We start from the raw sequence: 27,879 nt of genomic DNA, 5'->3' as shown, positions 1-27,879 counted from the left end.
ATATGGAGACCAGAAGAAAGATCACAAAAGGATGTCTAATTGAAATATCCAGTAAGCTTACTGAGAACAAACTGATTTCCCCTGAAAGTACATCAAGTCAAACTTACCTGATCTACCATCCAGAGGTCCAAAATCCAAAGAATATTTCACGACGTGATAGTTATTCCATACGTAAAGAAGGTTGTCCCTGGGGTTGTAATCCACAGCTGCTATGTACTGGTATGAATTGGGAAAGGGTACATCCACCAAACTATCCTTACTTTGGTCGGTGTTGTATATGTAGTCAATCTTATTTCCCGTAGCCTCATTGTCATCATCCTCATATACAGATTTGACCACATACAGAATTCCACAAATCATAAATGCGTTGGAAGCTGACCTTTTATCATATGCAGTATCCCATGTCCCTTCAATCCGTAGGGTGTAAGGGTTCAATTGACTAATGACAATTTTACCATTGTTTTGTTCTGTTGCATAGATTACCCATAGCCCATTCTCATCCACTGCCAGGTCTATGTCAGATTTGCCTCCCCAACGGTAAGGGGAGGTATCATGGTAATTGGCATTTGCTATGATAGCCTCTCCACTCTTTATCCTAGTCCGTAAATCAAACTTTACTATGTTCCTGGTGCGCTCTTTATTGAAGAACAGAGCTCCATCATACACTACAAATCCTGTGCCATCCACCCTGTGAGGGAGCTTGTAGGTTGTAGTTGGCCTTCCAGCAATGAAGTCATCCTTGGATGAGTATTCAGTCAGGGTATCAGTTCTGTAGGGGGTCCAGGGCATATAATAAATCTTGTCAGAAGCCTGAAGAGGGTCTTTGCACCATGCCCCAGATTGGTGGTCGGACTCAAACAAATGTTCACTCTGGTATACTCCTTTTAGTAGTCCAGGGCAAAGAAAAACTGTCAGAAGGGAAAGAGTTAAAATAATAAATATATTAATATTTTGTCATATATTCTTATTTTTCACCAACTAGAATGTAAATCTAACAAGGAATATCCACAACCACTTAATTATTTTCCTTCATTCTTCTGAGAACAGTCTTCCACATTGACATTTGTTCAGAATCATTTTGATCTCATTTGCTGAAAAAATCCGATCTTTTTATGAGTAGCTGTGCTTTCTTTCGATTTTTTACCTTTGCAAATGTGTTACAATGTTTTTGGATATACTATGTATATAGATGTGACATGTCTATGCATTCTACAGACATATAACAAATATAAATTTTTATATGTGATGGTTTTATATACCTTATTTGGAAATTTAAAAAATACTGTTTTCACTCTGGTGCTATTAACTGTTCTACACTTACTAAGAAACAAATGAAAATCTAATACAAATTCAAATATATAATAAGGGAAAAGAAAAAGCCCTGTAAATCAGGCCACTGAATCTTCTAGGAAAAAAAAAAAGCTCTTAAAGCTGCTATAGCACACACAGAGCATGCAACCCACACAATTAAAAATGAGTGATGGATGGATACTGGAAGGAAAAAGAGAAAGGAAGAAAAGGAAAGGAAAGAAGGAATAAGGAAAGAAGAAAAGGTGAAAGGTTACAGAGAAGAACCCAAGATCTAGATTTTAATCAGTTAAAAATGTCCTGTTAAATACAGTAGTATTGGAACTTAAAAACATGTACCTTTTACTGTTACATGAGAAGAACATTAAAAAACAAGATTACTTGCTACAATATTTTGCTGCTCATACTTCAGGCTGAAAATGGGTAGGAATTATCTGATTCACTCGAGTTTTAGTATGATTCAGTAGCACATCATGGGAGTGGTGGTAAGAAAGCTTGGCTGATTCATCTGTAATGAAGGGGCTATAAAGCAATGTTTCCCACAGGGAGGTTCTTGAAGCACCTGTTGTAAGTGGTATAGCTATGTGTCACACAGAAAAAAACAGAGATCCCTAGCCATATGTGTTTAAGAAATATCATATTACACATAATTGTGGCAGAGATTCAAATATCTTAGGTGCATTAGTGATCTCCAAGGCAGAAGTGGAAGAGTGAGCAAATTACACAAATGAATTTGATCCTGGAACCCTTTCTACAGAGCCTGTCTGCAGTGTAGTGTTCTGCTGAACCTGCTATGGGAAACACTGCTCTAATTTTTTTGCAGAGCACACACACTGAAAGATAATCATGCAGTCCACCGTTATGTTTTAAATTATTAGAAGTGTACTGGGAGGAGAAATTAGGAAATCACAAGAAATGTGGATGTTGACCCGTACTTTAATGATTATATTATTATTCTCTTGATATTAGTGCTTAACTCTTTAACAGCAATTATAAGCCTACATCCAGTGGAAAACAATCTAAGATAAAACTCAGCTAGGATTTTCAGGTTATTAAAAAGGAAAATATATTGTGAAAATGCCCCAAGTTTTACTTTAGGAAAATGAAAAGTTTAGGGGAAAACCTGACTATCAAAATCTTCCATAGCAAGGATAGAGGGCCATCATCAATTTTTACTCAATAATAAAATTGATTATTAGAATAATTTCTCAGGATTCGAATATAATGTCTATAATTATAAAGAATGGGTAAGTATTATCATCAAAACAGTATATAAACGTTTTGTTGGTTAATAATCACCCTTTGGTTACTAAAGCAATTTATTTTAAGGTATTTCAGAAAACCATTTCCCCTTTCCCCCCAATAGTTAAAAATTAAAGGAACAGGGGAACCACACCAAAACAATGGAAAACTATCGAGTATGGAAATAAAAACAAATCTAAAGCAGTCACTATCCATCACCATCTACTGGATTTCTAACTACTTAAAAATAAAGACGAATAAAATGCACGGTTGAAAATTTTACACTATTAAACTGTTTTAGGATTAAAAAATTCAAACCAGCACTGGTCAGTACAACAGATTAAAGTGAAGTTGAGCAGCAGAAGTAGTAAATAAATTTTCATAAAATAGATATGAATTAATAACAAAATTATTTTAACTAAATGTTAAACTGTTAAGTAACTTAGCCTATAAATAGTATATAATTTATGAAAGGTATTTAATTACCTTTTTGTTCCACTTCTATTGGAGAGAGAGAAGTAAAGAGAGAAAGGAGAAAAGAGAATAGATTAATGGTACGATATTGGCCAAGCACTTTTATTCACCTCTTCCAAACTGAAAGTAAATAATTTATTTCACTCATACTTGCTTTATTGAACATTGTGTTTTTAAAAACCTTATTCCTCTACAAAATTATTTTTTAAAAACCTCATTTCTCTATGAAATTATTTTTAAGAAGTAATCACATTATATGCTTAAAAATACAGTACAAACTTGGAAAAACAAGGCAAAAGTTAATCAAGTCAAGACTGAATAAACATACCATTCCAAACTATAAACATAGGAAACACAATATTCATAATAAGAGCATCAGTATTTTCCATTTGAAGACAGGTTGGTACTTATACACAGAAAGCTTTCAAATAGTTTGGATAGTTTCATTTATTAAATATTGTAGTTTATACCACTATTTAATATAATAGTCTGGCTTTTTACCCAACTCAAGATTGATCTTTTCAGAAGAAACTGCTCTGAAACTAATTTCCTAAGGTCTAAGATTTTCTATAGCTTGTCAGTCTTATGAGAAATGCACCTCATGAGATGGCACGTTAACAGGGATGCTCTCAACCTGAATAAATGGGTTTAGAATCCTTATTGAAGAAACTCCTTTTCCTCCCACTCATCAGTATTTTATATAATTGTGGAAAAATACTGTCTTTCAGAAAAATCTGTATCTGAAAGTTGATATAAATAATAAGCCACCTGCCCTGGCCTTTTCTGAAATTCTTAACTGAGTCTTTCAGCAAACTCTTAGAAGAATATATTGAAATCCTCAAAACCGTTATAGTTATGTATGTCTCAAGTTAGATTTCATTTTTTTTTTAAGGTACTGATCAATACATATCAGGGAAAATTCTTGGAAACTGTAACACGCGCATGAAACTCATCAAGCAGGCTCTTCTTTTTCTTATAAACATTTATCTCATTAGAGAAAATTTGCCTAGATCACAAGATAAAAGGGATCATTAGGGGGAAAAAAGGGCAGAAAAGTCAGGGAAGAATGGGTTCATAACACAAACTTAAAAAAATCACAGATTGCAAGTGATATAAATCTAAGATAATTTCAGTGGAAGGGATAAGTTGAGCTACTACATGTACAATAAGTAATATAATGTCGTTTGGGATAATTACATTTGGGTGAGATTTTTGTGCTTTAATTTAAGCCCATGTCTTCAATTATTGTCAATATCACACTCACTTGTCTCCACTGACTTTTCTGAAAGCTCAAAAGAGACAAAACTGGTATATATAAAAAGTTATGCTTAGGAAGTTGCAAGTGGGGTTATCTCTTTTAGATTGCTTATCTCATTAATTTACAAATCTTATTTTTAACAGGGTTTCTAGGACTGTTTTAAAAACTCTATATACTCTTACACTTACAATTTACCATCATCCTCAATTAATCTTTATGAAGTAACTGCAGTCATCACTGGCTGTATGCCTCATTATAGGTCATTGAAAAGCTTTACCTAAGAGATGCACTTCATGCTATGACTAGAATACTAACAAGCCTGAGTTCAGACTGACAACTAGAAGAAGCATAACTAAGGACTTTTAAAAAATTACTTAACCATTAGTCTCAAAAGTTTGGACTGGAAGCCCATTTTACAATGAAGATGGAGGTTGGGAGTGGGATATTATATAAAAGTTAGTATTTTTCAAGGACTAACCTACAAGGGAATTTCTATAACTAATTTCATTCCTTGAAATCGCTCAAATATATATCCTTTTAGTTAAACACGAAGGTATTTCTATTCTACAACATAAAGTGTACCCACACAACTTTAGTCTTGTTCTACATAAAATTCTTCGTCTAACTCTTAAGCACAATTGTCTCAACTTCTTGGTGACTAGTATTTCTCTCTTCAACAAATACTTAATAAGGAAGATGGTATATGCAGTAAAAAGTATTGATAAGGCACTTACGATATTCTATAAATACTATCCTACAATTTAATGAACAGTTTTATTTTTCAAAGATCTTTTACCTCTGTTTTCCCAAATGTCATTAGGTAAAATTTTACATTTAATTCTCTGGTCCTGGTCTAATTTAAGAGAAATTGGCATAAACTAGCATGAGGAAAGAATGTCTGCTTTGTTACTGCCATTGACTCAAAATTAAGATTTATTAGGTAGTTCTACTACTAGAGAAAATTATTACAGTCTTGCCTATGTCATGACTGGCTGTAGCTCATTCATCATTTACTCGCTATTTTCAAGACTGAAGTAAAACAATCCTGTAATTTAAATTGAAAGAAGCACACACAAATTATATTCCCATAACAAAAACTGGCAAGGCAAACATAACTTGTCACTGATAAGCTTAGTAACATTCCGAATTAGCCAGTCACTGTCCATCATCTAATTCTAATTCTAGAAGCTTCCCTCACCTGAAAAAAAAAAATACAAATAAGGAAACAAATTGCATGGATGTAAGAAAACATGCTTACCCTTGTATCCTTCACAACCTCATGGTGCCTGGCACATAATACTCAATGAACAACTATTAAATTAATACATAATCCAAATAAAGGTGATTAATTCTGCTTCTAGATAATTTAAACATGTGGTAAAAAGAAAAAAAAAGTGGCAAAAGAGAATCTGGATTTGTTATCCAGTATCACACGTGCAATGAATTATCTGCATAATGTCTGAATATTTTAAGGGATGAGAGGAAAGTAAAAATTATGAGCAGTTTGTACCTCCAACTCATTAAATGTAAAACTGGAGGAAAAAAGGAAAAGAAGAAAAAGTATATGAATGGTCTTGGGGGCATATTGGGAAGAAAAATTTTTTTGCTTTAAAATAGTCTGTGACAATCTAAAAACATAGGCCAAAAATACTCCCTTCTCACATCTCTGTAATGAGATCATAAATAAACGAATTGTATGATGACAACTCTGCAAGGGCTTCCTCAGGGACTCCTGTCTTTTAGTCTGGTCCAATATCCTGAACTCTGACATTGTAGCTCTCATTGTTCATTTCCAAACTTCTCTGGAACTAGTTTCTCTCCTTTTCTCTATTCACTTTTAATCCCCAAACTACTTTTATTGTCCATTCAACCTCCATAAATATGTTTATATATTTCCTTAAAGTGATTTCTTTGTTGTCCTTTGTCAAACTTAACATCATAAGCTATATCCTGTGGTTAGAGTAAATGACAAATTCAAACAAAGGGTAACTGATTCTGTATAAAAGGAAGAAATAGGAAAAAAAAAAAAAAGACTAGTAAATTTTCCTTTCATTCCCCAACAGTTTATAAAATAGACATAATATATTGTTATGTTATTGTTTAGAAAAATAAGATGTTATTAGTTCTATCCATATCCATACCATATGTAACACTTTTAAATTGTGTTCTTTAATTAGAAAAGGTATGGATGAGAGAGCATACGCATGCATTGCCAAGCTTTTTCAAATTGCACTGCAAATTACAGAGAAATAAAATTGTTGCCTGCCAAAAATTGTTAGAACTAAATTGCCATAACTAAGAACTATGAAATTGTATCTAATTCTAATGTAGCTTAAATTTTCTTTTCTTTTAAACTGCAAATCATACATTTTCTATCTACAATTTAAATGTTCTAAATGAGTAGAATGTTATAATCCAATAATGCCTCTATATTTCTGTAATATATAAATAAAAAGACACTTATGGGGAGCATAAGATAGTTATAAAATATTAAATAACTTATAATCAAATATTTTTATCATTGAAATGTAGTAGTACTTTAAAGATAATTATTTTCTTGGTTACATTTGGCTTAGACTATAAAAATACATTTGGGTATACTTGTCACAGGCCAGCTGGGCAGTTAAGGAGCTGGCAGTAAGGCAAATAAGTAATATAAAAAAATCAGTCTTAGCTGAAAATTTCCTAGTGCATTATCTACATAGAAAATTATCTAGAAGTGGATAACCAAAAGTTCACAATAATACTTTCTATTTGTATAGTACTTTCAAACTTAACAAAATGTTTTCACATGAAATCACCTGATTTAATTCTTCAAACAACACTGTGATATGGTGCAAGTTACTGCCATATCAAAGATGAGTCAATTGAAACTCAAAAGATTGAAGGATTTGACCAGCGTCAACACAGGCAGGTGGCAGAGTCCTGCCATTTGTGTAATAGCATACACTGGTTCTCACAACATGTAAAATCAAACACAGTTTGTTGTGCTCTTGCTCTCCATTTCTGTTCTGTCACCAGATCCAAGTAGGAGTGCACTTTAGAGGAGATCAACAGCATAAATGGAATCTTCCTGAGGGAGGGCACTGTGTCTGTTACAAAAACTAACATTAATTAAGCATGCACCATGTGCCACATATTGCACTAACGTTTTGTATACAATACTAATTTAATCATCGCAAGCAACCTTATGAGGCAGATGTTCTCATTATCTTAACTTTTTTGGTTAGTAAGTGGTAGAGCTGAAATTCAAATCCAAGTTTTGATCTTATTCATGAGTGCATCTTCAGTGCCCAGCACATAAAAAGAAAGAGTTCAATTAATATTTCTTATGCCTCCATGCAATGATGAATTGAACTGTGGTATTTTCAAAGAAAGGGATTGAATGTCATACTTTTCAGGGCTATCAGCCATGAGAATAGCAGTGCAAAGCACCTCTCTAGAGAAGATAAAATAATAGAAAAAAATGGGCTCCTTATTTCTTGGCCAAGGAAACAAGATATTTCTTATCGCCAGAAACAAACCGGTGCTGAATACTTTATGTCCTATTAATTATTATTCTGAGGCAGAGAAAATTCTCTCTTCTCCATTTCACATCTACCAGGAAAATACAGAAGCGCTTCAGTAAATATAAATAAAAAGATCTATGAAGTTCATTAATTTTTTGGTATACTGCACATCAAAAATTCTGACAGACATCTGTCTTGCTCAGTAAATAAAGTGCTAATCTTTTATGTAATGAAAGACAAGAATAATCTCTGCAGCTCAGCTTCTAAGTTGTGTTTTTCAAATGATACCCATGCATCAGTGAATAAAAGTGCTGCTCAAGCACCTTGTCTTACAACGGCTTTATATAATGCGTTTCCAAAATTATCACCTCCCAATGAATTTTATCCTGGAGCGTGTAGACTGAAAATGTCAACAATTCATAAAATGCTCTCACTAGCCACATTCTAATTTAAGCACTTAAATACAGTATCTGTAGATGCTGCAGAAACTGAGACTCTTTTATTTTGTATTAACTTTCCATTCCATGGATAGATCTGGAAAACCTTTCACACTATTAATTTAGCCTTTTAAAAGAAAATGGTCCTATTAGTTGCCTCTTTTGTGAATCTATTGGTGATAGCTTCTAGTAAAAATAATAATTTTTCAAAGTTATCACTGATAACAGTTTAAGTGAACATTACATTTGGTTCATCTAAGATGTACCCTTGTCATAATGATTTGTCACCACCATGTAACAACCATGTGGCATTTAGAATTGCTAAACAAAAAACACAGGCAGAGTCCCCTCAGAGTGTACTAGAATTACATGTTTATGTATTAGATCTACTGCATGCGTCTGTCATGTGCAAAGCTCTTAGAGCTGTACATACAGAGACAAATATTAATAATCATAATACCTAACAGTTACTGAACAGGTACTATGTGAATAGTCATCCAGTGGATCATTTTTTTTTAATCCTCAAAGAAACTGGAGTTGATGGTACTATGACAAATATGTTACAAAGGAGGAACTGATCTCTGCCTCAGGGAAGCTTACAACTGGTGATTTTCATTAACTTATTTACCAACAATATGTTATTTTTAAATGCTTTCAAAGGAATGGGTATAAAAAGATTAAAAATAGACAACAGCAATGAATGGCAAAAAGAGGGGGTTTTGTTACGAGAAGCTGAAGTTAGAAACACAAGGCATAACAGTTTGACTACAATCAAGTTTCATGTGGAAAATGTCATACATTTGCTCCTGAGAAGTGTATTTTTGACTGATGCCTGTGACTAGAGTCTATGGGTCCAGCTCTGGATATTGCAAAAATAAGACATTCAAAATGAATCTAGATCTAGTTCCAAATATTTAGTCAATACCTTATAATTAATATTTCCAGGGTTCAGGGGCTGAAAGTTTTTTTTTTTTTTTAGATATTTAATTCCAGCCAATATTTTACAGATAAGAAAAATGAAAACAGAGAATTAGGATATTAGCCTCAAACTACAGTTTACTTTTTAACCCTTAACAGTATTAAAAACAAATTATTAGGTGATGCAATACTTTTTGAGTCACAATTGTATACACTGTAAGGGCAGGGATGGTTATCCTAATTTTATTGATGAGAAAACAAGAGAAGCTGAAAGAAGTCAAGTTACTTTACTTTGACTAAATACTGTTCGTTCAGTCTTCACTAGAGCTCTTAGGACCTTGTGAATTACTCTTAGAATTAAGTTTTTATTATCACGTGGTGTAAGAGAATGGGACAACAAAATCCATGGTGACATTCAGTATGGAAAGAAGAAAACATTCTGAGGAAGAGCTTAAGGAATCTGAGGAGCTACTGCATACTCGGGCACTTTGTAGAACTCTTCCAAATACCCCAACCAACTTGGACTAGATTCACTAGCCAAAGAGAGGAAAATATTTTGTATTCAGTAATAGCATGGTTAATAATATAAATATGATTTCTAGAACTATTAAAAAACAAAATTATTTACAGAATTCATTAGTTTGGAAATACACACCAAATATATCACATACATGTCAATTGAATCTCTTGAAAAGTGGATATAAGATCTTTACTCATTTAGCTTTTGGTGTTCGATAAAATTAGGATGTTAATACCAATTTATCTGAATAAATTTCAGGTCTTTATGTTCATTGCTATAATTTTCCAAGAATGTGTTTTTTATAATGTTCTTTTCTAATTTTGTATCTTACTGATCCTATATGCTAACCATATTCTTCACAGTGGTTTATTTATTTTACTTTATATACTCCACATCTATATTTATTTCTCAACTTTTACTCACTCTGTAGCCTGCTCAGAACCTCATACCTCATCCCCTAGTTAATCCAAACTCTGTCTTTAGGTTCTAACATATTCCTTCATGAATACTACTTTATTTTCTAGCCCCATATTGAAAAGTGTATAACTTTAACATAGTTATAGGGGAGAGGTTTCCATAATGTTCTAGTTTGGGAATTGACAAACTTTCTGCAAAGGGCCAGACAGTAAATAATTTTGGTTTTGTGTGCCACATACAAACCTTGTCACATAGCTATCTTCTTCCCCTTCCCTTTCGCCTTCCCCCACCCTCTTCCTCTTCCTCTCCCTCTTTCCCTTCTCCTCCTTCTCCTTCTTCTTCTTCTCTTTTTAAACAATTCTTTAAAAATGTGAAAGATATTCTTGGCTTATGGGCCAGTAAAAAAATGATGCACTGGATGTTTATCCTTTGGCCATAGTTTGCCAATATCTATTCCAGTTTATTCCACTCATACCGTCTCATTTATTATTCTCTCGGCCCTTGGTTTTTGTTGTTGTTGTTGTTGTTTTGTTTTGCTTTTTTACCTTCTATCTTTTGGAAGCACAGTTGACCCTTGAACAACGTGAGTTTGAATGATGCAGGTCCACTTACACATGGATATTTTTCAATAGTAAGTACTACAGTATTATATGGTTTGTGGTTGGTTGAATCTGTGCATACAGAGGGCCAACTATAAGTGATATTCAGATTAACCCTCAAGTTGTTCAAATGCCAACTATACTGACGGATTCTTGAAGGCAGGGGACTCTGTATCATTCACTCAGGGATTATCAGGTTTTATCTCAATGTCTTGTTATAACTGCTGGTCAATAAATGTTGGCACTGACATGCTTTTAAAATCACTGGCAAATGGCTCCAAATGTGAACTTGGTATGGCTTGTTCAATGATGTGAACAAAGGAGAAGGGGACAAATCTTACAGATGGCAAAGTACTGCTGCTAAAGAGGCACATAAAAATCTTCCTTAGGTACCACCTCTTATCTCTGTATAATGGAGTCCATTATAACTCTCACTATCTACTTATACAATCGTACACTGCAAAATATTTCTTCTACAATCAATTGCTAAGTAAGATTTTGTAATTGCTGTGGAATTTCTCCTTAAACCATATTACAACTTATTTTTAGTCCAGTTTATTTAGCTTTTAGTCTGGTTTGTTTGTTTATTTGTTTATTTACTATGTCAGTCTATTTGCCCAGTACTTTATCTGTATTATCTTATTTAAACCTCACAATAATCCCGTTGAGAATGTTGTTGCTGTTATATAGGTGAGGAGTTCTGAGGTCATAGAATTAGCAATTGGTAGAGTTGCTATCATAGAAAAGAACAAATATGACTCCATTTTAGATCTGTTCCTTTGGCTTTAACCCTGTGCCCTGTTTTCTAGGCTTAGTCTTGCTAGCTCTACACTCATGTAAAGATAACAAGTTGCAGAATAGAGAGTAACATTTGTTTTGTTGGAGGTTTTGCAGGAGCACCATGAGCTGGCCCACGTGGACAGCTACAAGAACAAAGAATTCATACACCAAGAAGTTTACAACAACCAACCGCACTCCCTCTTTTTTTGTATAAAAGGAGCCTATATTCTGACTGGGGGAGGATGGTTCTCCAAGACATTAGTCTGCCATCCTCTCAGTCTGCCGGCTCTCTGAATAAAGTCGCTATTCCTTGCCCCAACACCTGGTCTCCCGATTATTTGGCCTGCCGTGTGGCAAGCAGAACAAGTTTGGACTTGGTAACACTGGTATTTGAACTTCTGAGCCTGTACTCTTAACCTCAATGCTATGCTCTCTGGCAAACAAGAAGGTGATGATGATGAAAATAAGGAGGATAACTAATATTTTTTGAGTGCTTACTAATTACTAGCTGGTCTACTGTTTAAAATAATTTACACATTTTATCCACATAATACTCACATTAGCATTATGAAGTAGACAATATTATTATTTTGATATTACAAAGAAGGAAACTAGATAAAGAAAAGCTAAATAAATATGAAGTGGAAGACCCACATCCAGTGCCAGCCCTCTGACACAAGGACACAAGTGTAGACACTATCTTTCAAGTGCAAGCTACTATTGTGGAATAATCGCATCAACTGAGAGAGGAATAGTTCTCAGCTACCCCTATTACTTTCCAAATCTTGACAGTGCTTTATCCACTAAGTTATATTTATCAGATATAGAAAGTGATTTGATAGCCTGATTTCAACAAACAAAACTTTGCAAAGTTAGTACTAATAACTAGGAATAACTTACCTTGAAAAAAGCTTTACACTGAATTTTGCTAAAGAATCTCTTTTCAGAGTCATCTACTTACAATCTCTTTTCAGACAAGAGACTTTCTTTTTTGACACCTTTTGGGCAGTGTCACATTTTAGGCTTACAATGCCTGTACTGGTCAACTGTAAAGGCAGGAGGCAGCATGTGACTTAAGTCCATAATGTCTGACATGGTTTGGAAGAAAGGCAGGGGTAACAGAATTAAGTACACCAAAATAAAGGTGGCAAACATAAACTATTTGCTACTTTTTTTCCTACTTGAAGGAAACACACATGTTTTGTTAATTATGAATCTTAGAGTAAATGGTAGAAGTAGGGAGTCTCCTGTTTCTTCTTTAATCCTTCAGTGTCCATCATAGCCTGTCTGTGACAATTCAGTAGCAAGATTCCACTGGCCTGGCCAAACATAGTAAATTGCAGAGTGAATAGTTCCTACTTTTTCCTCATTTGCAGTTGAAGGCATTCAGAATGGAGTCTAGCTCTGCAATGCCAGACTATTTGATATAAGAACAGGAGCATATTCTTCCCTATCTCTTTTCCCTGTGAATTTATGTTCTTCCTTTGAGAGACAGTGACAGAAGGAATAAATATTCCTTAAAAGATGACTGTAAATTAGCTAGGTGAAAGCTGAGAAAGGAAATAACAAGCAGGCAGCCCTTCAAATGTATATAATGTGGAACAACATCCAAAGCTGAGATATTAAATTTAAAATTAATTTAAAACAAACAACATAAATTGTGCTTCCCTTTCCATTCTTTATAATACTCAGCCAACATCTGCTCAGTAATTCACCAAATGTATTTTTTGTTTGTTTTAGTAAAATGTATCAAATTAGAGGAAAAACAAGTTTTAGAGAATGAAACAAATGACCACATTATTCTTTGCTCTAGAGGACCACTAGCAACATGCTTTACAGTCTATTTAAACTAACTAGCCTCCAACTGTTTGTTAATCAGTTTTGCCTTAAAAGCTCTGTTAGTAGAAGGATCATAAAAATGAATTTACTGGTTAGAGCACTGAGGAAGGAACTATCAACAATATAACATTATTATGTATAATTTTCTCACTCTTTAATAAAAAAACTTAATGTAGACAAAAAAGCAGTTGATATCTAGTAAACTCACTGTAGATGGTATTCATTTAAATTTTTAATTTCATGTTTATAGGTATAACTGTAAATGCTATATATGTATTATTATTACATCTACCATGTAAGATGAAAAAAAAATACACCACTAAAGACCAAATAAATTTCAGGTAGAAACTATAGTTTCTCAGAAGCCCCCATATTATGACACACTCTATTAATCTACTAGGAAGTTAGTTGTATATATCCAAGGACCCTCTCCATTTTATTTGCCCCTGTGTCCCAGCAACTAGAACAGTGCCTGGAATATAAAAGCTAGTTGAGAATATTTTGAATTTGTTAAATCAGCATAAAGGGTCTCTATCTTTGATGCTCTTAAATAAGTGGTATAACTTTATTCATATTACCAAAGGCAAAATAAAAGGCAAAAAATTTTTAATGATATATGTATGTGGATTGCATACTTGCTATGCTGAAGTAAACATTTTTTTGCATACAATACTTAATTAAAAAACCCACTAGACAGTTTAGGTTAATATCTAATTACTTTTTAAAAACTACTATATTCTGTTACATCATGCTACAATTAAAAATAATAATCATTTAAAACAAAATAACTTGCATTTTTGGCATTTTAACACCTGACAATAAATGCATAATTTTGAAACAAGAAGCATTTATAGCAACAATAGCTAGCAGTTACTGAATGTTTACTGCTTGGAAACCCTTACTACTAACTCATTTAATTATCAAGACAACTCTTTAAGGTAAGCATATTATCACCATATTACAGATTAAGAAAAATGTAAGGAGGTGAAATTAAGTTACTTGCTTAAGGTCACAAATTTAGTAAGAAACAGAGCTAGGATTTGGTAAAAGACAACAACCTGGCTCTAAAATTTATGCCCATCAGATGGTCTACATAGTTTCTCAAGAAGATTTTACTTGTCAGTTTATAGTGACTAATTTTTTTCTCACCCAGAACATATAGTAACACCACAGTTTGATGCCCCATTTTAAATGTCAATACATTTGAAAAATAGATTCAAATTATGTTTTAAATAAAATCTCAAGTTGTGAATGTTGGCTGATTTGCCACTTATATAAAAAACTATGTAGTCTACAGAATCTGATATCTACTTTCAAATAAATGACATATACATTTGCAGAGACAGTGTGTGGTAAGGTTTAGATTTTTAGATTTCTCAAGTGGATATTTCCTATTCACAACCAATAGCATCTTAATTCACAAATCTTCTCTTAGCATCAGTTCACTTGCGACGCATGTGGCATGGAGTCATTAGGCCATGGGTTCTATGCTCTACTGTGCCTACCAATTTTAAAAAGGAGAGATTTGTGATAGAAAATTACAACTCCTTAACAACAGAACTAATAGTCAAATGCTTACACTACAATAGAGAGAATGGGGTATAATAATCTGGCATGCAGGAGTGCTATGAGAATGGATTTTCTTTTTTTTTTTTTTTTGGAATCACAATAGGATCTTTTATTACTGTAAAACTAATGTCCTAATTTCTTGTCAAAGTTAAGTTTATGCATTTGCAGAATTCAGCAGTCTTTCATGAATCTTCTCCCTCAGCCTCGTAAACTATATATTGTCTTTTTAAGTCAGGGCCATTAAAATCTTGCAAAGTATTTGCTGCACTATACATATTATTGGTCCTGTCACTGAGCAGTGCTCTTTTTCTGTTTTATAGCTAATGTAGCATTTCTCCATGGCATCAATAGATTAAAACATTCACTACCAGAAAAAGTATGTGAAAATGGAGCAAGCTCATTTTGCTACAAGCTAACTCAATAAATCTGTGTAGTTTACTGATGTTCCCTTTCATTTAGAATCAGTACATATTTATCTTGCAAACTTCAAGAAGGCAGAAAAATAGGTTATTTTTCCTTTTTTGTCCATGGCAGCAATGCTACTTCGTTAATGTTAATAAATGGCAGTTTAATAAGACCAGGTCTATTTTTCTCATATGCACTTGGAAATATATAGAAAAAGGGTCAATGAGGGGTATATTAAGACTTCAAAAGATTCTTTCTATTGTTTCCAGCGCCATACAATTCTTCAGTATAGAAAAGAGGCAAGATAGCTTAAGTTAACTGACTGAATTTTATAACCTTAGTTTGATGTTTTTCTTAACTTTGTCACCAGAGAAGTAGCTTACTAACAATCCTAGTTTATTTACGTTAGGGCAAATAAAAATCAAATTAAAGCAAATTTAGTCCAAAATTCTTAAACTGATAATTGAAGGCTAAAGAAAATGTTGGAAATAGTCAGTACTTTTCTTGACAGTACTGTAGAGAAAAAGATTTTTTACTTTGAGGACAAACTCTTTCCTTGTTCCAGTCCCTTACCTCCCACAGAAGATAGTTATGAATACAGCTTATGCAGTCAATCCCCTAGAGCCACTCTCACCAACTGGTCAAGCATGCAACAGCCAGAATAGAAGCTCACAGAGAACACAACCAGTTTTCTCCCAGTCCTATGTGGCAATCACTTTATCTTTGGTTATGGCAACACAATGGAAGAAAAATATTGATGTTTATTAAATCAGATCATGCCATAGCTGTAAGAGAGCTATACTACATCTTTCATGCATCTACCACAAGTACAAAATATGTCTTAGTAGACAAATGCCAGAATTTTTATTATGACATGTTTGATTTTCTTCTGAAAAGCTGTATGCGAAATAATGCCTTACTTTCACTCTCACATACTATTTTCTTGCACACAAACTTCCCTTTTCACACAAGAAAAAGCAAGCTGGTTGTAGGGCCACTCTCTCCCAATCCACCTCTTTCGGAATTCTCCTATATCTGTGCCCTTGCACATACCAATTATAATTTAATACTGACTTTCACAATCTCCAATACATTTATCTAAGACTGGCTGAAATCCCGCCTCTTTCATAAGTTTTCAACAACTTCTATGTGAATTACAGCTTTCAAGAGGCCTGCTTTCGAAAGATAAGACTTAGGAAGAAAGTTCTGCTGAAACTGATCATTTGGGGAGATCCGGAATAAGACATCACTCCAATTAGCATGTTAACAAGAAATTCAGTAAACCGACAATAGTTGCACACATGTAAATCCTACTTCACTAACAAGATTACAGCTACTTTCCAAGAAGGTAGATAATAGGCTAAATGTTAAAAGAGGTGGTAAGATGATTAACATTTTGTCAAATCAGATTTACAGAATGCTATGTAATATTTTTTATAACACGACTAAATAATTAAATAACGGTAGATATTTATTGATTGATGACGGCTACAAATGCTTTTAGTTACTCAAACATAATAAATTAAAACATTCATATGTGGTATAGTGTCCTAGTTTGGGATCCTGGGAAAGCGGAGCCTGAAATAACTTTGATGTAGGTATTTTATTTGGGAGGTAATCCCAGGAAAAAAAAAGTGTGAAGGAACAGAGAGAGAGAAACTAAAAAGGAAGAAAAGTCACAATATGCATTATTATTACCATTGCCACCGTTGGCAGGGAAGACCAAATGCTGCCCAGATCCTTGAGATAATCCTCTAAGAAATATAAATCTGGGGTAATGATACTGCTAACTAAAAATTGGCACTTGCCATCTGCCTCTGCTTGGATTAAATCATGAGCCGCTGCAGCCACTGACCTCCAACATTCCCTGAAAGGAGTTCAGGGTGGAGATCAGGAATGAAGCACTCTGTGCTCTGGGAACACTGGCAGAATTCAGATAGTTAGATATTTTCAGGAGATTTTGTGAGCCCAAATTCTTGCCTCTCCTCATACCTAGAAAAGCACTCAAATCATAAACAGTGACATCTGCTCCTTGTGACTAGCAGCAAGCCTCTGTCTAAATGTGTGCTCGACTGCACGCCCCCCCTTCACTAAAATCATAGATAATAATGAGTTCCCCTCCACCTCTTTGGAGCAGTTCCTCAGGCCTATCTGAGATGCTGTCTCCTGGGTTATAGTCCTCATTTTGCCCCAAGTAAAACTTAACCCGCAACTCTCACTTCGTGTGATTTTATTTCAGTTTACAACACACAGGCCCTTCCTCCCCAGTGTTTGAGGACAATCTTCACCAGGAGAACTCCCCTGCATGCAAGTGAATGGCTGGCTGTCAGCCAAACAAGCTTCTGGCCATGGGGAAGTTCTTAAGGCAGAATGCTAAAAGACAAATGGAAGGCATTAGAGGTGAGAATGAGGTAACTGAGGAAGGCCTGAATGCCCACAAAATAGTTCACTTCAGTCTGGGTAAAATCAGAGTTGAGCTAAGGTGATGCTATATGTGCGCCAGAGGCATATGCTGAGTGAGTGTGTGTGTGTGTGTATGCATGCACATAAACAAAACAGTACCTAGACCTTAATCTTTAACTTTTATTTTCTCATAATATTAAGTTTTACATTTATTTAGCAGTCATTTAATACTGGATACAAGAAACGATATTGTTACTCTCATAATTTTTTACATAGGAGTTTTTCTCTTCTCCCTCTCTCTCTCTTTTTTTACTTCTGTAACATTACTAGCTTATTTCTGCAACATCCTTTCCAGTTACATGCAGCTGAGAGCGTAAAGTTCAGAAAAGAATTGTAGCTAGGGGTCTAAAATTTACACGTTCCACAGAACTCCTACTGCGGCACTGGAAAGGAGAAAAATGGAACTTGTTGTGGCTGATTCTGTCTATTCTCATGTCAATCCAGGAAATGGAGAAAGAGAAAGAGAAATCACTTAGCTCACATACCCTAAGTTCACAAGCAGCAAAGATCCAGCTGACAAGTAGGGCATCAGCAGAAATAATGATTCTTTTCTACTACTTTACATGATAACATTCATTTAAACTTAGTATTTGGATAGCCCTTCCTATTTTGATAGGAGAAAATGTGATTAAATAGACCTTCATTATACAAAACTATTAAAATACTTCCTATGTAAAATTCATTGTTCATTTTTGGGGTCTTATTTCTCGACCTTTTAAAACACAGCATAGAAAGTTATTTTAACAAAACATCTGTAGTTCAGGATATTTAAAAGTAGTCCCAAATTCTTGAATAGAGATTATGAAAGGATGAGCAATGCTTGCAATTTTAACTCATGTATTTTCATTTACTAACTTACATATGGAAAAGTGGACCCTTGCAACTTTTAAGATTCTGAGAGAACACAGTTTAAACCTAGAAGCAGATCAAGGTCAATCAATTTAACACAATAAATTAGCAAGCAACCTGAAATATTTAGAAGCAATTTAAAGGCAACAAAATGTATGCTTTAGTGAGCACTGGGTACACAATAAATACATGCTGATTTATCAACTTAATGAACATAATGGTGAGTTAATAAGAACTAATTTCTAGATGGAGGAAGAACATATAGAAAAAAATGAGTACACTCAATGCTCATACTAGCATAATTGGCTCCAAAATGTTTCCTCATTGGAGGAAATGAGCAAATGAAAATTTACTACTTGTATAATTAATATAAAATGACAGGATATTTATTAATGTACAAGTAGCTCCAAAATCAAGCTAGTAATACAGTAATACGCATTCACACTTACATACTAAAATAATAATATGGTCTTATCATCACATGTATATATAATCACTTTTTAATGAGCAAGGTACTTGGAAGTAGCTGCAATATGAGTGCTCATCGTTTTCCATATATCTGGGTGTTACGTAACTCAGAAACCTGGGTTTAATGGATAGACAATCTTGAAAGAATATGATAGTCATCTTTTGTCAAAAAGGGCAAGTTTAATTTTAAACCAGCAAATTTCAATGCATAAACACAGAAATAAGTGTATACAGAGAGTGCTACATCAAGAACAAAAGGAGCCAAAAATCATTTGCCTCCGTGCAGGTGGCAGCCATCTCTTGAATTTAAATAGGTGGCAAGTATGTTCACATAGTGATATCAGCTATGTAACCGTATGGCCCATGCAGGGGATCAGAATATGATACCAGAATACAGTGCCTTGGCATATTAAATATTTTAAGCTGAAGGAATGTGAAAAACAGCATGTGCAGGAAGGACTCTCTGATCTTCCTCTTATCCATTGAAATAGGTCATAAAATCTTTTTGTGAGACATGTTCTCCCTAAACCCAAAAGAAAGGAGTGTCCTCATTTCTGAAGACAGAGGGATGCTGAGAGGAATCCTAAAGAACAGGTCTAAGTTTCTCCCATTTACCAGCTTTCACACATACCCTGTGTCCTCTCATGTTTTCCCACAACTTCCTATTCTTTATCAAACTTCAGATAAAAACACACAGGTTTAACCATTTCATATGGTCTTCATTTCCTTATGAAATCTCCCATGTCACGTAGAACTTAACATCAATTTGTATATTGTTCTCTTATTTCTGTCTTTTGTCAATCCAGTGTGCAGGGCCCCAGCCAGACAAACTACAAGGGTAGTAGGAAAAATATTTTTCCTCCTGTAACCTTTTGCAGGAACTGGGATATATGGTAGTGAATTACACCTGTCAATTTTAAAATTCGGTTTAACTGAGTGATTACTACATACAGGCATTGTGTTAAACACTTTACATACAACTTCTCACTGTATCCATCTTGTAAGTTACCTTCACGTTGTAGATGACGGAATCTGAGGCTCACTGAACTGAACGGTCTAAGGAAACAAATCACACAACTGTGACTGACAAGCTTGGGCTTTCAACCCATATTTATAAGATTACAAAACCTATATTTTAACAAAAATGTCATACTACTGTTTGTGGATATGATAGAGTATAAAATGAAATGCAAATGTAAAATATAATTTTCTTTGCAATGGTTCCAAAAACCCTCAAAAACATTTCCCCCTGATACTGCTTAAAGCCACTGGTATTCTAATTGACTCACTGAAACAATGACATCTATTAGTTCTAGCATTGTACTATTACAGCAAAATTTCTGAAGCATATGTTTTAAGTCAGCACTGTTCGGTTTGTAGCATCCCCTGTTGCTGAATGGACCCTAAGTTTAGTAACAGACAAAGAGGATGGAAAGAAGCACTAGCAATCACTGCAGACTCTTTATTTAAGAGGAATTCAACATTTCAAACTAGGTATCATCTACTTCTAGTGTAGTGAAATACATTTTCCTGTTAAAATTGTTAACAGGCAAATAATACTGCTCACATTGTTTGTGAATGCTGACAGTTGTGCTACAATATGTGTTTTATAAGCAAAGCCATCTCTGATATATGAAGAGGCTGTATCTAATAAGAAAAATGTCTAATCAGGTGACTGAAATCTTGGGATTGGTCTTTTCCTAGACATAATGGCCACCTGTGCCTGACTGTCCTGGACTGTCTGCAAAGGTAATTCATAATTCACAATATGCCACAAAACCTTGACAGATGTGGTGTCAAATCTTGATCAATATGTGAAATAGCTATCATTAGCACAAAAGAGGAGGACAGTGTCTGCTGAATGGAATCTGAAATTGAGTGGAGTCATGTGATAACATGTAGGGTACAACTTACTTAAAGTACAGCCAATGCCAAAAAAACCCCTCCCAAACAAACAAATTTAAAAGAACCCAAATCAGTAATATTTACTTGAAATGTATGAACTTTGCTTGACAAGCATGTAAGGATAATAGGTCAGAAAACAGTTATGCTGAGAGAGCAACACACTAAGTTAATTAGTGAATGCATTATTTAATTCATTTACGAGAACCACCAAGATTCTGGTATTTAGATGTGTTTTAAATACATACAGGTTCACAAAAAAGTTCAGGTCCATTGCTGTATATTCTAAGCATAATCTACATTAACTTTACTCAGTATAATCCTTTCAAAATACTATTTGGGAATTCAGAAATTCAACAAAAACGGCTCTATTCCTGTTGGCCTGCCACCTGGACAGAAAATCAAAGGATTCACCATGCAGAGCAAAGGTAGTAGCATTCTGCAGGTAAGGATCTCCAGGATAGTAAGGGGATGTTGTGAAGAGAGACCTCCCATATGTAAATTTAAGGATATGTTAAAGCTCAAGGTTGGATCCATGGCCATTCCCCAAGACTGACCCATTAGCTTTTCTTTCTATAAATATTACCAAATTTTTCTAAATCATGAAATCATTAATAATATTTCTTTTATAAATATAGAGATCTAGAATTTCATAAAAGCTTTGACTCTAAAGCCTGGGGCAAATCAACCGTCCAGTCACCTGACTTCAGAACTGCTTTTAATGCCATTGTTTGGATATCTGGGTATGATGAAGACTCCATCCCATTTTAAGTATCTGTAAGAGTAGCTTCCATTAACCAAGCTCAGTTTGAGAAATAATAAGCATGTCTTCTAGGTTAATGATTCCAAAGCTTTAGCCACAGAAAAGCCAACTTTGCTAGAGTAAAAACCGATGCTTCTATGATTAACTGTTGCCTAGGAGACAGCATGCCCACACCTTGAAAAAGGTCACTAGGACTCACAAGTCACTCCAGAAAATTAGATGCATTTGCCCACTTCAGTTTTATTATGTCATGTGTAATCCTCCAAGACCAAGTATTAACTCCCCTGAATACACCAGAAATTTTATTGCAATCATTAATAAAGTTTATACTAACAATAACTAACAGAATTTAGATTGATAAATAAAAATAACCTATTCAACAAATAGTTCATTGCATGGTATTTTTTTTTTTTTCAATTGGGCAAAGTATTGCAGTGGTGACAAGAACAAGCTTAGAATCACATAGTTTTAAATGGGTTAAAATCCTGGCTCTACCACTGGAGATGGTATCCTGGGTATGTATCCCTGGGTGAGTTGCAATGTTTCTGTGCATCAGTTTCCTTGTTGTTGAAAATAAGCATAATAAAAGACTCTACCTTTTCGGTTTTTCATGAAGCTTTAAACAGGGCTTGGCACAGAATAAATGTTTGGCAACTACTAGGTATTATTATTACTACTGTTTTTATTATTGTTATTAAAATGACTAATATGACAGAAGTATCACTGATAAACACAAAACGAGCAAACACATGGTTTACTTGCTTTTATGGTTCTTCATAATTTTGTTAAATATATGACTTCTTAAATCTACCATAGTTAAGTCAAAACAAACAAACAAATAAATAAAGGAATATAAAGTATCAAAGGAAGTAAAAAGGAGTCAGGAAATTTCAACACATCCTTTCTATTAAAGTGTGGTAATAATATTGATTTGACAACATTTTAGGAAACAAATGTGAACATGCTGTTTTAAAATATAAAAATAAAAGCAGAGAATGAGAAAAAAAGATATGACATCTACTGATTGAATAATTAGAAAACTAAATAATGAACCAATTAGGTAACATTTAAATATAAAATAAAGTACCAGATTAAATACAATTTGGATTAAAATATAATGGGCTAAAATAATGGGCTAAATTTAAGAAGTAGATACAATGTGCTATAAATAGTCAGAAGGTTGTAATATTAAGATCAGTATGACTCTATGAAATTTTGTATGGGTGTGGTGAAACTAAAAGTTTAAGAATTGTTAAAAACAGAATAGGTGATCTTTTAACTTCATAACTGAAAAAAATATAAGTAGAAAACATCATGTTTCTTTGAATTTTATTGAGTTTTCCAATTCCTAGTTAAAAAAAAATAAATCTAAGAAATTCTGAATTTTCAGTCTGGAAATTTTACATTTAAAATAAATCTAAGACATTAAGAGTTTAAACAACCAGTAACTTAGTAAAAAAAAAAAAAAAGAATATTAAAAACATGTTTTAAACTTTCTTTAAAAATATTAAGAATAATCAGAGCTTTTTTTGCCAGTGGTGTAGGAAGAAAAAACAGCAACTGAAATTAGAGAAAGGTATTTGAAAGGTAAGACTGATGACTCTGATACATTACTTTACTTAGAGTGAAACAATTTATTATGGCTCTAAATCCCTCTACATCCAAAATGACACTGTTGGCACTGAGGTTACTTTCTCCCAGTGCCACTGTATATTCAGATGATATTTTTCATGAATAAACATGAAAATGTCAGCAATACTAAACAAAAGGGAGATGGCGAGTTTGGAAAAAAGCCAATAGCTGTGCCAAATGACCCACGAAATTTGAATTTCAGAAAAGAATGTCTGAAATTTGGGAGGGTGAATGTAGCATTCTGAAGAAAACATAGTTAAATTATACATTATAGCAACAAAAGAAGGGAAAGAATAAAAAGATGGGGTGACCCACACTGAGTCCGAAATAAAGTAATTCAGGCAGTGATATGGTGGCCTGTACTGGGGTCCTATCAGACTTACAGCAGATATGCAAGCAAATATGGGCTTATCATCAGGGGGTCTCAGAAAAGCAGATGATCTTACATACGAAGGAGTGCGTGCTGGGATACATATGAAGAGAGACAAGCACATGAAACCTTGGGGTTTTCATTTCTTTTCCATAGTTTTTCATTTGCTTAGAAATTTCTCAGTACATTTAAACATACTGAAAACTATTTCTAACATCTGATTAGATAACTAAAAATGTTCAAGTGTTCAAACAAAGTTAAACTAACATGGCCTTTAAAAAAACAAGGTCAAGCAAACACACTTAAAATCATTGAAAAGATAGCAATATTAACACATTAAAAAGAAATCAACAAACCGGTATTTATTTTTTTAAACCAAAACACACACTCTATATTTTACCTTTCTTTCCAAGTATTTGTACTCACATAAGGGCATTTCCTATGAAAACACTGACATATTGCTAAGTGGAGAGACCCTGATACAGTTTTTTTTCTTTGCAATCAATCTTGATTTCCTGTGATATCAAATAACAAAGCCTGGACAAGCTTGACTTCTTTAGCAATTATAATTATGTTTCCATTAAAATCTTTCAGCTAGTAGTAGTGTTGCCCCATGAAGCACTGTTAATTAGATTTTAAAGACTAACACATTTTTCTGGAAAGCACAGTGCTACCCAAAGAAAGTGTATCCTGCTCAGCACTTTGAAATCAAGTGATTTTGAGCCCCCAATGACACGTGACCACCTCTTAGGGTGCAGGTACTATTCCTCACCTTTTCTCTATTCTGGCCTCTAAACAAATCTTTTTATGTAAAAAGAAAAAAAATGGCTAAAATAAACATCAAAGCAAATAACAGAAGATATATATCATAAAGGAACATCCTATAGCTTGGTAGAGGAATGGGTTGTAGATTCTGTGGTGACAGGGTTCGGTCTTTTTATAGCACCCATTTTCTCTGTCATCTGCCTCTCTGAGTCACTGCCCAGCAAGACGGTCCTAATTTGCTCTCCCTAACAATAGAAATAACAGTCTTGATGTCTCTCTCTTTTACAGATTGATCCATTTTTCCAAAATCATACCCTGTTTTTCTGATACTTGGCATTGTAACACCAAATTCAGAAAGTTATTTTCAGATGCTGAATATATAAACAGAACCCTCCATTATTACATATTTTTAACTGATGGATGTCTCCCACAAGCTGTTTATGTAGAAATAATTAAAGACTCTGTTCCCAGCATAACCCTTGCACTCCTCAAGCTTAGTAATGGAAAGAAATTCATGTATTTATTCAACGAGTTACAGCTCCCAAAAGTACTCTCACACTAAGGTTGTAAATGGATCATGGTTCTTAGTCAAGACTAGGGTACTGAGAAAATAACCACCAAGACTTGCTGAGCATTTACTTTCTGTAAAATATGTTCTCAACATATAAATTATTTAATTCCCACAATGTTACAAGGTAAATACTATAATTAGTCTCATGCTATTGATGTGGAAACTGAGGTATATACAAGAATTTGAGTAAACAACTCAAGAATCTAAAGCCACTATAAAACTACTTCACAAACAAAACAATAAAATACAAAGGAGAGTTGAGGGGAAGCAAAAGGAAAGACACATGCCTTATGTAAAAAGGGAGGAGATGTATGTTTGGAGAAACACATTAGTGATACTGAGTTAGGGCACAACTAAGATTCTAGAATGACTGAACAGATGGCGCCTAAGGACCTGAACATAAATATGGAATCACTTACAAATATATCAAATTAATACCACTTTCTTTATTGAAAATCAGGAAATACAGAAATATTTACTTTATCCCTTTCTTTATAGAAAATCAGGAAATGCAGGAATAAAGATTTATGGTTTTGACAAAGTTCATCCTGACATATAAGTGGATAGGATGTAAAAATAAAAATAAGTGACAATTCATTTAAAAGGACTCAAAACTGTAACCAATGAGATAGACACAAGTAACAACTGTACCCAGAGAGAATTCTGGGTCAGGTAAGGTTAGACAATGCTTTCTAGTGGCTTTCAGCAAAGCTCTGTCCTTCATACTGATCACTCTAATATTAATATTCAATTGGAGGAATCAAAGGAATAAAAGTAAAATCTGCAATTCACACAAAGCTAGAGGCTCTAACAAAAAGGAAGTCAGGATGAACATTTGAAAAAGTCATTTAAATACCAGGCAAGAATAAAGGGCTGGTAGTAATAAAATGCAAATACAAATTCTAAAATTCTAAAATAACCTTAAAAAGGTGTTTCATTCATGTACAAAAGTTGTATAGTTACTAGAAGAATTTTAAAAATTCATTTAAATTGAATACAATTGACTGAAATTCAAAGGGAATAAGCCCTCTGATCATGTTGTCAGAAGACGTAAAACATACAGTGCCCCGGAAAAGGCAACTGAACTACTGTTTCAGTTCTGAGCAACAGATTTTGAGAGCAACATCATCAAGGTGGACTAGTTCAAAGACTGAAACCAGAAAGGAGCAGGATCTAGAAATCATGAAAAAAGAAGCTGGAGTAATTAGCAGGATGAAATAATTCAGGGTCTGGTATTCCTGTCATCCTTTGCACATCCCAGATTCCCTGTAGTAAGTAGGCTCTGTAACCAAGCTGGCTCCAGGATAATTCTAACACAGTCACTAAACTAGTGGCCTTACCCTTTCATCCAATTTTACAGGTCAACAACTGTCTTTCATTTTTTATCCTTAATCCTCATGTCCAGATTTAAAGTGTTCTTTAATCTCTGCACATTCCTCAAGTCCAAATAACTCAAGAGCCCCTCTCTTTTAGAATCTTCATCCTATCCCTAAATATGATGATTTTGTTAAAAATATGTTCAAATCTGTATTTTCTAGACTCAAAAAATAACAAAGAAAATGCCTTCTAAGCTGCCATGAAATTAATATCTTCCTTTAATTACTTCCCTGTACCTTTCTTTAATGTGTTAATTTACACTGTGATTCTAGGAGATGAGAGGAAGGAGGGTAGTGATAGTGACAGCCTATTATTTTGTATCTTACAAATTTACCTGATGATAGATGGGAGTCTTCCCTCCACCCACCTCCAATATATTATATGGCTAATGTTCCACAGAACATATTTTGAGAAATGCTGCTCTACAGCATTCTACAAGCTAATGTGTTTCTTTTTTTAAAAAACTTTTTTTCAAGTTTTTGTGACAACAGCTTGTTTCCTAGATTTTGGATTAGCTTTGCTAAACTTTGACATACCTTCTCCATATACGTTTCCATCTTGCTCTGCAAATTTTTGTTCCCTACCTTCTCTTCTTTGGTTAGTTTCCCACTAAATTTTCTAAATTTTTGTTCACAACTTTTCTTCTTTGGTTAGTTTCAGATATTCACACGACTCTCAAAATTCCACTTGTACCTCTTTGTAAATGATTCTCAAATGTTTAGTTCCTTCCTAAGTGGCAGCATAGTGGTTTGGTTCAGTGAAATGACTCTAAAGGAGTTCAAATCTCAGGTCTACTTATTACCTGTGTGACCTTGGGTTTTAGTAGTATTTGCTCAACAAGTTTTGAGAATTAAATTTGGTTTCAGGAAAAATGCCTCAGATACTTAACTATTCACTCTTATTTTTTTTTCTGAACCCAAGCTCCTTTTTGATCCCTGGGCTATCATCACTGCTGGGCACTGCAGATTTCTTTAGCACCTCAAACTTAATATGTTTAAGACTTAATTCCAATTCCACATCACTGAACTCTCTAAGCCAACATTTCTTCATTTTCCTATTGTAAACAATGGTATTACCTCTTGCACAATCACTATGGCTCAAAATTCAGTTCTTGACTTTTTAGCACTTTTACGGATTTGTTAGTTTCTGTCAAGTTTTCTTCACCACCTCACCCCAAACTCATTTCTCTCCATTACTATCATTGCATCTTAGTTCAGCTGGAATGACTTAGCAGCTAAACTGTGGGATTCACGTCCTTACCTATTCTGTCTGGAGTCTAAGGTATTTGAACACAGTTGCCATAGTATTTTCTAAAATACTCTGATGCATTTGTCTTCTTTTAAACTGGTGTTTAAGGAAAGATCTGTTCTCTTGAGTCAAACTTGCTATTTTATTTTTTACTATTCTCAAATTTAAAATCTCCTTGGGTTCTGTAGTTCGCTTA

The 27,879-nt window shown here is 34.1% G+C and overlaps 1 protein-coding gene across 11 annotated transcripts in view; it reads right to left on the bottom strand.

Annotated features, from left to right (window-relative positions):
* ADGRL3 (adhesion G protein-coupled receptor L3) overlaps positions 1–27,879 on the bottom strand; it is an 822,802-nt gene that overhangs the window by 358,920 nt on the left and 436,003 nt on the right. For 10 of the 11 annotated variants that reach the window (XM_074344099.1, XM_074344100.1, XM_045504712.2 and 7 more), the window contains one exon: positions 108–908. In XM_074344099.1, coding sequence (XP_074200200.1) covers positions 108–908 — 801 coding nt within the window. Of the gene's footprint in view, positions 1–107; positions 909–3,036; positions 3,046–27,879 lie in introns of those variants that run through there. The other variant, XM_045504718.2, reaches the window with a different exon arrangement.

This window comes from Camelus bactrianus, chromosome 2 (assembly GCF_048773025.1).
Source record: "Camelus bactrianus isolate YW-2024 breed Bactrian camel chromosome 2, ASM4877302v1, whole genome shotgun sequence".
Lineage (NCBI taxonomy): Eukaryota > Metazoa > Chordata > Mammalia > Artiodactyla > Camelidae > Camelus > Camelus bactrianus.
The sequence above is the reverse complement of the archived record's forward strand: the minus strand, read 5'-3'. Positions and strand labels throughout refer to the sequence as shown.